General features: G+C 41.8%; 1 protein-coding gene across 1 annotated transcript in view; it reads left to right on the plus strand.

Annotated features, from left to right (window-relative positions):
- Nucleotides 1-307: 307 nt before the first annotated feature.
- LOC118782152 (protein naked cuticle homolog 1-like) overlaps nucleotides 308-13,889 on the plus strand; it is a 34,524-nt gene continuing 20,942 nt past the window's right edge. Inside the window, exons 1-3 of the mRNA XM_036535435.1 lie at nucleotides 308-462; nucleotides 584-616; nucleotides 819-958. Of these exons, the coding sequence (XP_036391328.1) occupies nucleotides 438-462; nucleotides 584-616; nucleotides 819-958 (198 nt within the window). The 5' untranslated portion in view covers nucleotides 308-437. The remainder of the gene's footprint in view (nucleotides 463-583; nucleotides 617-818; nucleotides 959-13,889) is intronic.

Raw genomic sequence — 13,889 nt, forward strand, 5'->3', positions numbered from 1 at the left:
CTGATGCTTTATCTCCCCTTTCCGTAGCTCGGCGCTCCACTGGCTGTGCCTGGCTGGCAGGCTGGCTGGGAATGGTGTGTGGGGGCTGCCCTCTTTTTATATTTGGAGCTCCAAAAGAATCTCAGCTCCCTTTCATGTGCCGCCTTGGTCCAATAAAACACAGAGGCTGCCTGCAAGTGGTCTAATCTCGGCGAGGTGTCAATCATGTTCTTGCGGCGGTTGAATTGCGGGTTTTGGTAACCGCCTCCTTTGCTGGGAAAGACAGGCTGAAGGAAACGCTTGCCCTGGATCAAAAGAGTACGGGACTTTGTCGCCGTTGGATGTGGAAAGCTAGCATCGACTGCCTTCACCTAAAACGGTTATAAAGACAGGGACATTGCTGATTTCTGGATTATTAATAAATCAAATGGTTTTCTATCCCAACCCAATGCGGAGAAATGGGTAAACTTCATTCGAAACATGGTAAGTTTTCTTTTGTTTTAAACGAACAGTTTTTCTGTATAGCCGGTTAATGAACGCACTTTTGAGTAACTCTCCTTGCGCTTTTGTTTCCCCTTTTTCTTTACTGAATTGCCCCGGAAAGCTGCTGTTTGTAAACCGAGGGAGAGCCCAGAAGGTGAGGTGTTTGGAAAGCTTTACTGCTATGCCTGGTTCTTTATTGCCATGCCAGTGAGCTGTGCGTGTTTTTAAGTGTAGTCCAACACGCTTCGCCATTGTACTTTTATGAAAAAGTAACTAATGAATACAGTCCACATGATTAACAAGATACTTAATGAACATTTGCCATTGATCGAATGTTTCTTTTGCGTTGATCATAGGTGATAGCTTCGTAGTTAATGCCTGTTTGGCCAGGAAAGGAATTGACGATTGGATCGTTAAACAGAGATACTATTGTACCGGGTCGCGACTGGAGCAACAAGACTGTCAGCACAAAACTACCTGCAGACTGTCGACACGGGTGAGTAAGAAATGTGTTCTGCGTTCGTGCGATCTTCTGTCTCTTGAGTTGTTGTAATAGTACAGCTTTTGTTTTCACTGCCCCCTTGTAGTGCTGTGGCTTCAATGTGAAGTGACTCGCAATAGCGGTGGTACTTTGAAAGGTAATTGGCTAACTTTTAGTGTGAAATATTGAACAGTCCATTGGAGGCGATCTGAAAGTGGCACTTAGCCCACGTTTCAGCATCGTGTCATAGCAGGAATAACCCCTGTCACATTGCTTTTATCGTTCCCTGTACTGGCAGCTTCTTCGACAAGCCGAAGTCCACTATATGTATAGACGTCCAGCTATAATTAGTAGAACAACATGAAAACTAGCCTATTAAATTGTTTGCAGTCTGTTTTAGAGAGGTAACTGAAGTAATTCATTAATTAAAACTGAGATTTCTTAAAGTGTTCATAAATACCAGGAGACACACCTTTAAAAATCGTTGGCTATGCATGGAAAACGCACGTTGCATTGCTCTCCACGCATTGAGGGGGTTTAAAGTTTAACGCTGAACAGGGTAGCAAATGTTCTCATCGCGGTAAACGGACTATATCATAGACTTTGGTCTTTGTCCTTTTCTATGAATTATTCCAGTTCATTTTAAGACTTGACTAAACTATACTTAAGCTTTTTTCGTAGATTATATTGTGCCTCGTCCATGGGTTTATGTACTTGAGCGGGAGAAAGTTAACGAGTCAAATTGGGTGCAGCGGTCTCCAATCGATCGATTTGTTTTTGTCACATATTGGTATACATCGGCATGGTTTATGAAAAGAAATGATGAGGTCTAAAGTTTCTCATATGACACAGCGGGCAAAGTAACTGCACCCGGATGACATAAGTCCCGTCGTTCTTCGGAACGATCCTTCAAAAAGGAGTATTGCCAACAAACACCATCAAACATCAAACTACTGTTTTTGAAGCAATTTTGACTGGAAACTAATTTTGGCAAGGTAGTTTTTTTTCTGTAGACGAGAACAATTCAATATTAATCATGTTTACGTAAGTGTTGCATTATTGAACACAGTTCGGAGGAAAGTGGTTTTAAGCGTTGTTCTACAGTACTCAAATCCGAGAATTAGAAGTAACTTTAAAAATCTTGACGCATTGACATGACTGCGATACATAAATTAAATGGTTTTACCTGATGGTTTTACATGGCACTTTCATCTCAGCCTTACTCTGAGTGAGGTGAAAGCACACTTGGGACCTCTTGACTGTGACTTAAATTCTTGTCATAATATAATGTCAAGTTACTTTATTATGGAAAGAAGCCCTTTCAATTCTTTGCGGGTTCCACTGAGTGACTAAGAAGAACCTGAGTTGGTGTGGTGTGTTTATGGTAAGCATACACAGTGTTGATGTAGAAGCAGGAAAAAGCAGTTATATGTGGAGAATTACTAATGTGTTTTTCCCTGTTGCTGACAAACCATTAAAACCACATTTGTAGTGTGTTGTTTTTTCTGTAACAATCAAGCTCAAATGCCTTTCCCACAATGTTTTGCATGTCCTTCATAATTGTGAGTGTGACATTGCAGAGTTTTCATATTGAAGGAGCATCACCTCTTAAAATTTTACATGCACTGGTAAATGATTTGCTTCACTGTAGTGTCAAGAGTTAACTGTAAATGCTCAGTTTGTGCAAAACAATCTTTAGGATTTGTTTCAAACATTTTCAGACTGTCTGCTGTCAGGGGTACAATGAAAGAATGCAGTATAGGGACAATGATGCGTCTGTTTTGCATCTACTGTACTTGTAAACAAATGGAATAATGTTGTCTACATAAGAAATCCACTGGTATTGGTTTAGAAATGCCTTAAGCTTCTTAAGTTGGCAGCACTTGCTCAAAAACAGTATCTTGTGGGTTCAGTGCTTAGCATTGATCCAAGTGCTTCAAAGTAAAACAGGATGTTCAGTTTTTCTCCCTTCTCTGACTTGCCAGATAGAAAAAATACTGAGCGGGCTACCAAAATCAGTGGTAGCTATCTCAGTCAGAGATTAACACATTTATTCCATATCACACCCCTTCCAGATATCCAGAAATAATGAACAAATCTTTCCACTGCTGTTTTCCTTTTCAGTCAAACAAAGCTGACTGCTGTGCTTAAATAGGTTAGGAATGCAACTGTAAACTGCCTCTGTGTCATAGACTGTATGACTGTATGACATACAGACTGTATGCAGGTGTTAACACCAAAGTGCATGTAATTCACCAGAAAATCATTAGAAAAAACTGTTCAACCAGTGGAAAAGTTGCATTGGACCAGTGCTTCAACCTGTGTTGGAGCACTGTTTTGTCTTCGTACTCCGCCTCGTTTTATTAATGCCACCTGTTGCGAGGCCCAAGGAGAGGTCCAGGCTTGGGGAAGCAGCTCAGCCCAGTGTGTGATGGAACTGAAGAGGGCACTGCTTCTGTCAACTTTACTGATAAGACCACTGATGAGTTGCTCCTCTTATTGTGGACGCTGCTCTGGTCACGATCACACGGTCGCGTGAAGCGGGTCACCTGTAAACGGAGGTGCGAAATCATCGGTTATTCCTGAAATTTTCCTGTAGGTGTGTGGAAGAGGTGCCAGTGGAAAGAAAGTGGTCAAGCCTTTATGACCTGCAAACCTGATGGCTTTGAAAATATGCTGAGATGTGTAGGCTGATTGTAGGCTGATTTCTTTTCTGTTAGAAACCTTCCATTCCAAATTGGTTAAATTGGAAATGTCAGGGAAGTAGCAGAATGTAGCGGTGTGCTATGGGTGCTTTCTTTAAGTTGCGTGTACCTAATATCAGTCATTGCATTTCATTCATTCATCTCACTTTAGTGGATCGTGGAAACATCTGGAAGATAGGTGTTTTGTGGAGGATGTATTTTCCCCTCATAGGTGTGATGTGAGATATAGTGAAAAATGAACTCAGCTGAAAATTGCAGGCACGTTGGTCTCTCAGGGATTCTGTTTTCTAAATCATTCCATTTTAAGTTAATGGCTTTTACAGCATTGTGGAAAAGTGATTAAAGCAAGACTAAAGCTGCTCCTAGTGTAGGTTGTATGGTTAGTTTGTCTTGCCTTAGTTTTTACAAAAGCCTTTAAAAACCGGAATTTGTTTAGCATATTTCAGTCAGATTTTGCATAGCTCGTTAGTGGTTAATGTGCCTCACTGGTGTTGGATTTCTTTAATATCCTTTTTGTTTCTTTGGCAGCACTAAGCCCATCTATAAATAGTCGCTGCATACGGGGAGTGAACATTAAGGTTATTTTGTGTATTGTGATCTCTGATACTCTGTGTAAAATGTGTCTCTTTCAAATTGAGCTTGACCCAGTGAACCCTGAGTTAGCAGAAGAAATTGACTTATTGATGAGAAAATGCTTTTACTTTATGGAAAATCTGATGAGAGCTTAATTTGCAACTTTTGTGTTGAAGTTGGGTCCTGCAGAATCATGGTCAGATGGTGGTGACCATGATAGTTTAGTCCTACTTGGACTTTTAGTGATATAAAGCATTTAAATGCTATTCCTAAAAAGGACTGCCGCTCCCAAGAACTGTTTCTAAAGAGCAAATGTTTGTTTTTGAGCAAATGATTAAATTTGTAAGCTTGTTTTCATTAGCTCTAATGAATTGTGTTAAGCGTCTAGTGGCGAAGGCGGGGGAAGGAAAAACTCCAGGGCCGAGCAGTGCTTCAAGGCGTCTAAATGATCACTTTTCCTGTGAGTAAAGTTGTTTAAATGTTACCCCTGAGACCGAGAGCCTGGATGTTGAACTCAGCGCTCAGTTATACCACTCTTTATTCTACATCTCTGGGGAGTCTGTTATGGCTCAAATGCTGCAATTTCATTACTTCAGAAAACAAAAACAAAAGAAATCTTTTTCTTGCCAGGGAATATAAATGGATTGAAATGTACATTTGAAGTATTTTTTTTTTTTTAATGTCTTAATCATTGTGTATTTTTGGGTTTTTGCCTTCCCGGGTTTGTGATTAAGCTCTCATTTTTAAAACCTTTTAAAAAAAAGTTTGCTAGAGCACAAGGCAGTGCTGTCCCTGTTGTGCGTGTCAGCGACCCTCACGACCTCCTCACACAGCTGAGACTGGAGGACTGGTTGTGGGGGTTGGTGTGTGTGTGTGTGTGTGCACGTGTGTGTGTGTGTGTGTGTGTGTGTGTGTGTGTGTGTGTGTGTGTGTGTGTGTGTGTGTGTGTGTGAGAGAGTGTCTGTCTGTAGGGGCTCCTGGACACAGTGTTCCTCTGAGCCTGCAGCTTGCCCCGCCCCTCCCCCCCCCTGAACAAGCCGAGGATGTTTTTACACCATTAGGAGGTCTCTGGCCTGGTGCCTGTGTGTCGCCCGGCCCCTGCAGCCAGACCAGAGGAGCGGGGACCATGTGTGAGGCTGTGCTAGGCACCGTCTCCACAGAGATCTGAAAGGCGCACCGGGTTTTCACAAGCTCAGCAGTCCACTCTCTTGCCTCTCATTCATGTTTTTCTTTCAGGCTTACCCGACCAGGATTTCTTCTCTTGCTTTCTTCCCTCCCTTCATTGTCCTGTTTCTGCTCTGGGACTGTACAGCAATTTCTCTGAGAGAACACCTGGTTTTCCCTTTTCAGAATGCTCTTAGCTCTGGAATGGCACCTGGAATCCTTTCTGCGTTCATTAATGCGTTCAATCAAACATTCATTAGACCATTTTCTTTTTTAAAATAATGTTATTAAAGAGGGGGTGCACACCCAAGCCAAAGAATTTACAATGAGTTGCATGCCTCCAGAGAGTTCCGCTGACAGATCTTGAAAGCGTTTTCCCCACACCCCCAAGCCCCTTCCTCCTGCCTCAGCTCTCTCTCTTGCCTCTCTCGCAGCCTCCATCTGTTTCTCGCATTTATCCTGCAGCCTTGAAAGTTGTTGCTGATGAAATAAGACTAAATTTGAAGCAGGTCATGGAGGCGGATGCTGTGAAATTCAGTCCCCCCTTCTCTCCCGACTGGTACCTGCTGTGTGGATAAAGGCGGGATTGTGGCGAGCTGTTTCGCAGTCTCCCAGTCAGACTGACCCTGCTTGAGTCCTCATTCCTGGGCTCGCGGGTGTAAGGGATTCGGCAGCTCTATTGAATACCACAGAGGTTTGAAACACACTAAGCTGAAACCATTCGAAGGCGAGGGAAATGCATCAGAGTGATCTCTAATGACAGGGGGAGCGTAATGGAGAACTTGTTAGCAGCAGAATTTCTGGCCTACCCCTATGTTATTCTTAATGGGTAATATGCCACCCCTCCTCCCTCTCTTAAACACTGTGGGCTGAAATGTTGCTGTAGAAGTTTCTGGACCAAGTCAAGGATTTCTAATGTTCCTCAAATAAAAAAAAAGAAAACACAGCAGGGTTTCATTCTTTCCTTACTCCTTTTTTTTTGTTCCTCCATTTTTTGCACCCAAAAAGCAATGGGTGTTGTCAAGGAGCTGAATGCACCTTTGATGTAGGCTCCTCTCCCACATTGCGGTATTTCTTGTGTTTCTGGTAAACTTTGAGGCACATCACCTTCATGAAACAGAATTTCCTATTATCTTTCCTCCTTCATGTTCCCGTGCCCCTCTCCTGTCATGGCTTGCTCATTTCCCCCTCGCAGAAAGCTCCTGTTGCTCTTTGAACAGACTGGGAGAAGTTTGTAGTTGTTTTGAGGAAAGGAGTTGCCTTTGGGGAAAATGGCATGGATCCTGGTCAAAGGAGAGCTTTGTTTTTTTTCTCAGGAGCGGAGAGGAACTACTCCTGAATTAATTTTACTGGGGGACTGGGAGGAACAGGAGCTGCAGGTTATACAGGTGTCACCTGCCATATCATGTGTCCCATTAATTATTTATTTGCAGCATTGCTCCACTGTGGCATGCAGCAGATAACCCAGATTTGGTCTTGTAAAGTTGTACTTTGGGAAGTGTGTTTTGATAGAAAGGTTTCTTCATATGCTTGGAAATGCACTTCTTAGAAAGCCATAGGTAGCCTAATAAACTCACAGAGATGCATCTTTTCCATTTACTTTTTACCGTCCCCTGATCGGCAAGATGTCTGTGTATGGCAGCACATAAGAGCAGTGGGAGCAGGTAGAGAAACTGGGTGGTACTTGTTTGTTGATGGTTGTGGTTTTTGTATGCACGTTTGTTGGTGTGCATGTCATCATGCATGCTGCATGTTTTCCGGGTGGCGGACTATCTGAGGTGCGGGAGCAGGAAAGCGAGCAGCGTGGTGTCTGTGAGGGAGTGAGCACCGTCTGCAACGGTCCGCCTTGACTGTGCCAATGCACTGTGGAGATCAAAGTCTTCCCAGGGAATGTGCCGAGAATCCCCAGGGATTGCTATCTCACTTTTCAAATCAGTTTTTCTTAAATGTACACACTGTGTTGAGAAATCTGTAGCAGAAGATTCTTCTACATCTTGATGTTTGGGCTGTGGTGGTTTTCTGTTGCTTCTTACGCTTGACTTACAGGCATATTTTTACTGTTCTTGAAAAATGCCTTAATTTCAGTAGAGTAGATTTAACGTGCCAGTATTGCACTTTTTTAGCATTGCAGCTGGTTTCCTGTGTTTGAGGTAGATGGAATTACCTTCCTTGATTGTAGAGTTCTCTTTTACTTTGAATAGTATTGGGATCAAAACATTCAATTGCCTGTGGCTTGATGTTTATATGTGCGCAAGCATATTGAGTGTATAAAAGTTCTAATTATGTGGATGATCCAGCTATAGCTTGGAGTTGTTGAAGCTGGGTGACCTTGCAGGGTTCCTTGCTGGAGCCATCCTTTTAATGTGTGTGTTTCCTCATTTGTGTCTCTGTATGAGTGTGTGGCAGTGTCCAACTTTTCCAAAGCAAGGCATGAATAAGAGACAGCCAAGGACTGACATTCTCAGGCAAAGTGTTGGAAAGAAAGCTCGAAATTTAAATGAGAAAACCAGGATCCTTCCCAAAGGGCTGCTGCAGGCTGTGGAGACCCAGCTAGTATTGGTGTCAAGTGATTTGTGTTTGTTGAGCAGTGGACGGTTCACAGGAGGGTGATGGAACAGACCTGTGGTACGGAGGGCCTCTTTAACATGGAGTGAACAGGAAGAGAGGAAGAATGCTCTCCTGCAACGCATCTCCATTCTTCTGGGTTCTGTGCTGCTGCAGCCAAAGATCTGAAATCTTCATTGATGCCAAGTCTGTTTTAACCACACACATGAAAGACTCTGATGAAGTGTGTGTTTAAGTGTGTGAATCTGAATAATTCTCTCTTTGGTTATTTATTGAGGTCCCCTGAGGGGTTGTGTTTTTATCCCCTGCTAAAGTTCTGTGTGGCACAGAGCAGATATCTTTCTCTCTGTCTCTCTCCCACTTCATTTGCAGCCAGTCTTCAGTTGGGGCTTTGAATGTATAGAAAATGAAGTGAACAGCAGAAATGTAGCCTACTTGTATTTTTGTTTTTATATTTTGGTGATGCAGAAAGTAAACCTGGCAAGGAAAGGTAGAGGCTGTGTGAAAATAAACTGTGGTTTGGACTCGTTGTGCTTCCTCTTGACTGCTTACTTCTCGTCTGGCTGTGGCTCCTGGGCAGCAGGGTGGGTTGATTATTTGAAAAAGGATATTATGGTTTTGGGAAAGGCAGAAATGGGTGTCCCTGCATTGAAAAGAAGTGTCTCATCTCCCTGTGTGTTAATATTTCACTGGTACAGAAGTCAGGAGGTAAGTTCTGATGAATCTCTCAATGCGTTAGGGAAGTGTCTTCAGTTCCTTAGCAACTGATTAATGACCACACTTCCGCAGATTCACTGTCACTGCCATTTCCCCTAATATCTATACCAATGCATTGCTGTTACCATTGTGAAAAAATTGCAAACTGCCAGGGTGGAAAAAAGACAATTTGCAGTTCTGCTAACGTGCCATGGATATTTTTGTCGCATTTGAGAGTTAGTAAAAAGGTACATTTTTTATAATGATTTGTGGACTAATAATGACTTGTGTAGAGGTCAGTTTAGTGCTGTTTGCTTGGCCCACTCACTGCCCCTTCAAATGTTTGTCATTCATAATAATAATATTAATTTCAGCTGATTTAACAGAAGTGTAAAAGTCCTACAAAATAAATCACTTTGTTCAGTTCGATGTTCAGTTTAAGTGCCTCTGTTGTTCATAGTTTGGATGCTGAAAAACATGGCCATATGCTTTTATTGGAAGTAAAGTCACTGTGACACTTATTGTACAGGTGTCATTATATCTTTAAGGTGTTTGCATCGTAAGTTATACATGGAGAGTTGAAAAAATTGAACCAGCCTGAATGTACCAAGTCACCTAATTAGACAGCAAGTCTGATATATGAATATTCATTTGGAGTCTGTGGTGTGTGAATGCTTTAATTTTCTGGTCTAAAATTAGACTGTGACGTGGAGCAGGGTGGAGATGTAAACACACCAAGTGTAGCTGGCTGTTTATTACATCTAATTATGACCTACTATTGGGGGATTGAGGTTAGTGCCCACATGGGAGCTTGGGGCAAATTGGAGGGGGCTTTAACTAGGGCTCAGAGGCAACAGGGAGGCATCTGGACTAAGGCCTGTTACTGACCTGTGCCCACAAGCATCTTTGGTGAGTGATGACACGCTGGAGTGCATTTGTTAATGCCTGTTCAAACTTTCTGGTTAAAATTTTTTTGTTGTGTTCTGAACATGAAAAATGTTGCATATGGAAATTGAAATCAGGTGACACTGATTTCAGGATTAATTTGGCAAAACGCACCCAAGTGTTTTCAAAAAAACCTTGAAGCTTGTATTTGTTCCCATTCACGTCAGACCTATTTTTTAACCTAACTATATTTAAGCATAGGTATAAACCATAAATAGCAGTGCTTACACTGAAACATTCTTGTTAGGTATATGGTAAAAACTGCATTTTGAGTTTCATTTCTCTTTCCTAAACTGTTGGTGACTCTAGAAATGTTCACGTTGAAATTAGAGGTTAACTAATAGCTGTGTATTCTGTAGCTGATTAAGGTTAGACTGTTAGCTAATAAATTGATCATGTCTTAGGGTTTTGTGACTGTGAGCACAAGCTTGTGCTATGTGGTGATTAGGAGGCATGGAATGCTAACACAACCTACAGGTATAATACCAGCTGGCTGACTGTGTTGGACCTGATAATGGTGGGTGTCTCTCCACTCTCCGTACCTCAATAACCATGCTAGAAGTATGCCATTTAGGTACAGGTGACCACAAGGCCAGGGGATCTTTGAAATCCTGTTTGTTCTGCTGTGTTTGGAAGTTATGGCTGTTGTGAGTTATGCTGCTATTCTATTAATAATAATGGAGCTCATTCATAAGTGCATTCAGAAATGTCCATTCCTGTGTTAAGTACTCATTCAGTACAGTGTTCTGAAGAGAAAGAATTAAGCTCCCTGAAGGGAGCTGAAATGTTACAAACTTTATGCGCAGGTACATATTTGATACTTCAAAGGCGTTCCCTCTCTGTGCCGTAGGTACACTGTCGTACTCGTGATTATGCAGCTTCTCTACATTCCTGGTGATCTTTGAAACTGACAAAAGAAAAATGTTCCTGGCAATGCATCAGTGCTATAGTTAGTGTATATAAGGCACATTGTGTTATGTCTGTGCTTTCAGACTGTGCTTTCCTGTTTAATATGTGTTGTAAATCCTGCCCACAGCAGGCAGCAGCCCCAAGAGTTTCCACTTTTGTCCCTTCTGGGTCACATGTAAACATATTTCAGCTGTAAGCTGTCTGTTAAGGACAGAGGTACGCTGTGGTCTGGGTTGGGGAATTAGTCAGCACAAGTGTGAATAAATAGCTGCTTTGAAGTTTGTTACAGTAACTGCTAATGCTGGCTGGCACTAAGTAAAGACCTGCTGTTGGGAATGGAATGCACATATAGACATGACTTCACTGGTAGTAGGGGAATAACAGAGAAATGTGGTGTCCAGAACTAGGTCTGTATTCAAACATCAACCATGAGTCATTTGCGCATTTCATTTATTTGAGGCTGTTTTTGAATGATCGTTGTTTTAAACTTCATAAATGTTTAAAGGTAGAGTGAGTTTAAAAAGTTACTTGGGAGTGGTTAGAGTTTTTGAAGTTTCCAAGGTCCGTTCCCTATGACAAGGCCGCTCTCTGTTGCTTTCCAGTCTTGGCGGTGAGCAGGTTTTCCTTGGGGTCTTTGTGTGTGTGTGTGTGTGTGTGTGGGGGGGGGGGGGGGGGGGGGTGGTGGTTTCTCTGGAAGAGGCTGCAAGTCCTCAAAGGCATTAGTGTTTATATCTGGCATGTTGCAGGAAACCGTGGCCCTGGCTGTGAAGGAATTCTATGGAATTGCGAAAAGCCTATGAAGTTGATGTTGGCCATATATACAAAGTTGATTGCTTTGTGGTTTTGCTTAGGTCTGGCTGAAGTTGGCGAACAGCTGAGCCTAATGTTGTAATGATGCCAGTTAGAAATCCCCTCTGGGCTGGTCCGTCTGTGTGCCCAACCTGACAGGTCTAGAATTAAGTGACGCCGTCTGGCCAGTCCTTACAAATTGGGGCAAAGGTGTGCCTATGTTTAGAAAGTGCCTTTTAGGCTGGGTGTTGAAAGGCTAGAGTTTTTCCTCAAACTGCTGTGGAACTGAATGCCATTTTAATAGTGAAGTGAGAAGAGTGTGGAACGCTGGCATCGGGATGAAACCATATTTAAAGGTCAATTGTGAAGAAAATGTGTAATGCTTCCCAGTGTGTACACATAAGATATCTGGAGAGGTGGGATCCCATATCCCTAAAGAGGCAAGAGGTGAATTATGAGAAAAATCATCTAATAATGTACATAGAATAACTTAACAAGATCTTTTTTAAAAGACACAGTGGACCCTGAGAACATTCAAATCAAAATGGAGTCATGTCGATTTGTGTTTTAAAAACTAACTGAACTGAAGCTGAAGGAGCTGTGGGCAACAGATGGAAAGGTTTTGTGTAGAATCATTTCCATGGCCCCAGCAGTGAAACGGTTAATGTGACTATGGCTTCATCACTCCCCCTTAGCCAGACCCAAGACACCCCATCTTGTGATTGGCAGCTAAACCCATACAAACCTCTCAAGGACCACTTTCCCTCTTAAGGTATTTCAGATAATTAGCCCAAGTGTTCAGGCACAGTCTGAACTGTCATATTCTGTGGGAAGAATACCACACACAGCATTTCATACATAAATTAAGACAGTTTTTAAATGGTGATGGACAGCTTGTCGTAAAATACGCTATAAAATTAGCCTGTGATATAGGAGGAAAATGGAATTATCTCATTGTGGTGTTAACTAATGACCTCTCAGAGACAAAGTGTGGCACTTTTCGTTTGTCTCTGTCCCCCACCATACTTTTCTTTTCATCTGTAATGAACTTTGCTCGCATTAAAAGAGCAATAAGTCTGTGATTTGTTACTTCTGGCAGGCTGGGCAATGTGTAAATCAAGTTTAAGTGACAGACAGTCTTCATTCCCTTCCAATCACTGTGTCCTGTAGGAAAAGAAGTGCTGACTGGATTTACTGGCTGGCTGAGATGATGCCAGAAGAGTCCAAGGGGATTTTGGGTTCATCTTTAACTATTTGTCAGCAAGGACAGTTTGAGAATGCAGTGCAGTATTCCTCAGTGTTGATTTAGCCACAGAATACATCCAAGTCCTGTCAGGTCTTCTAAATAAAATCCGTGTAAAGTACCTGATAAACCGTGATTGCCCTGGTCACCCATTGCAAAGCTAATAAATACCTGTCCATTGAGATACCAATAGTTTTCGGTGCTAGAGGGATTAGAAAAGTTGTAAAGATTATCTTTAAAGGTGTAAAATTTTTGTAAATGGGTCATAAAATGTAAATATACTCCAACTTTGCACATCAGAAGCACAGCAAGAGATTAGTTCAAATCAGCATGTTTCTGAAGTGCAAGCACAAGGGCTGTAAATCTCCACTAATATTTTACTGAGGCCTTTATGATTCTGCCTTTGAAGCTGATGAGGTAATGTAACTAGCAATGTTTATCTTGCCTCTGTGCTAATTCAGTCAGTCCATTACCCTGAGGTATACAGTGACAAGGTTAATAAAGACTATCTGTGAGACAAGATTCACCTACACATACACTGAAAGACTCAAATGTACACACAGCAGAGGTATACCCAAGGCAAAATTCTGTGCCAGAATTATAGTCACTCATTTGCATTATCATACCAAGAAATACCTCTCTCTCAAGGAAATTAAACTTCAGAAGTATAAAAAGGTATGTTTTGTGTCATATCAAGAAGCAAGTTGCCCATTTGCTAAACTGTCAAAAAAACATATTCACAAGCATGCCATAATTGGTTATTGCTTGCCAATCACACACTAGGGGAGAGATTTTTGTTTCAGCAGAAAGCTAATGTAGCTGTGTGCATTAATCTTGGAGGACTGAATGAGTGTGTAGAATTGTGCAACAACATGTTCTAGTATGGTGTGAGATGTGAAACTATTGTAAATAAAGTATTGCCTGGTGGCTATACACATATGTGCCAGTGTAGTTACTACAACATTTTTCCACTGTTCAGTAAATTCAGAATGTGCACATGTCCTGCTTTTCTGTGTTGCCAACCTTGTTACCTAAATTAGGCAAACAACATTAATGGGAGTTACTATAGCTAGCTACGTAGAGTCAGTATGTTTGCATAGTTTATTCACGCTGTGGTTTTTGCCTCAGGATGTGGTTACGTTTTGACAGATTATCGATTTGTGGTGCATATACAGTTACACATTTGGACTATGTTTTTTTTTTTTTTTTTTAGCTGATGTTTTGAAGTCTTGCACTGTTGAGATGAAGCTGTAAATATGCTAAGGCTTTGATTACATGGAATGTTTGTCATTTAAATGCTGTGTCTGCTAATGACAAGCTGTTTTTTTCCTAGCACTATTACTGCCAGCTGTGTTTT

Source organism: Megalops cyprinoides, chromosome 8 (genome assembly GCF_013368585.1).
Source record: "Megalops cyprinoides isolate fMegCyp1 chromosome 8, fMegCyp1.pri, whole genome shotgun sequence".
Lineage (NCBI taxonomy): Eukaryota > Metazoa > Chordata > Actinopteri > Elopiformes > Megalopidae > Megalops > Megalops cyprinoides.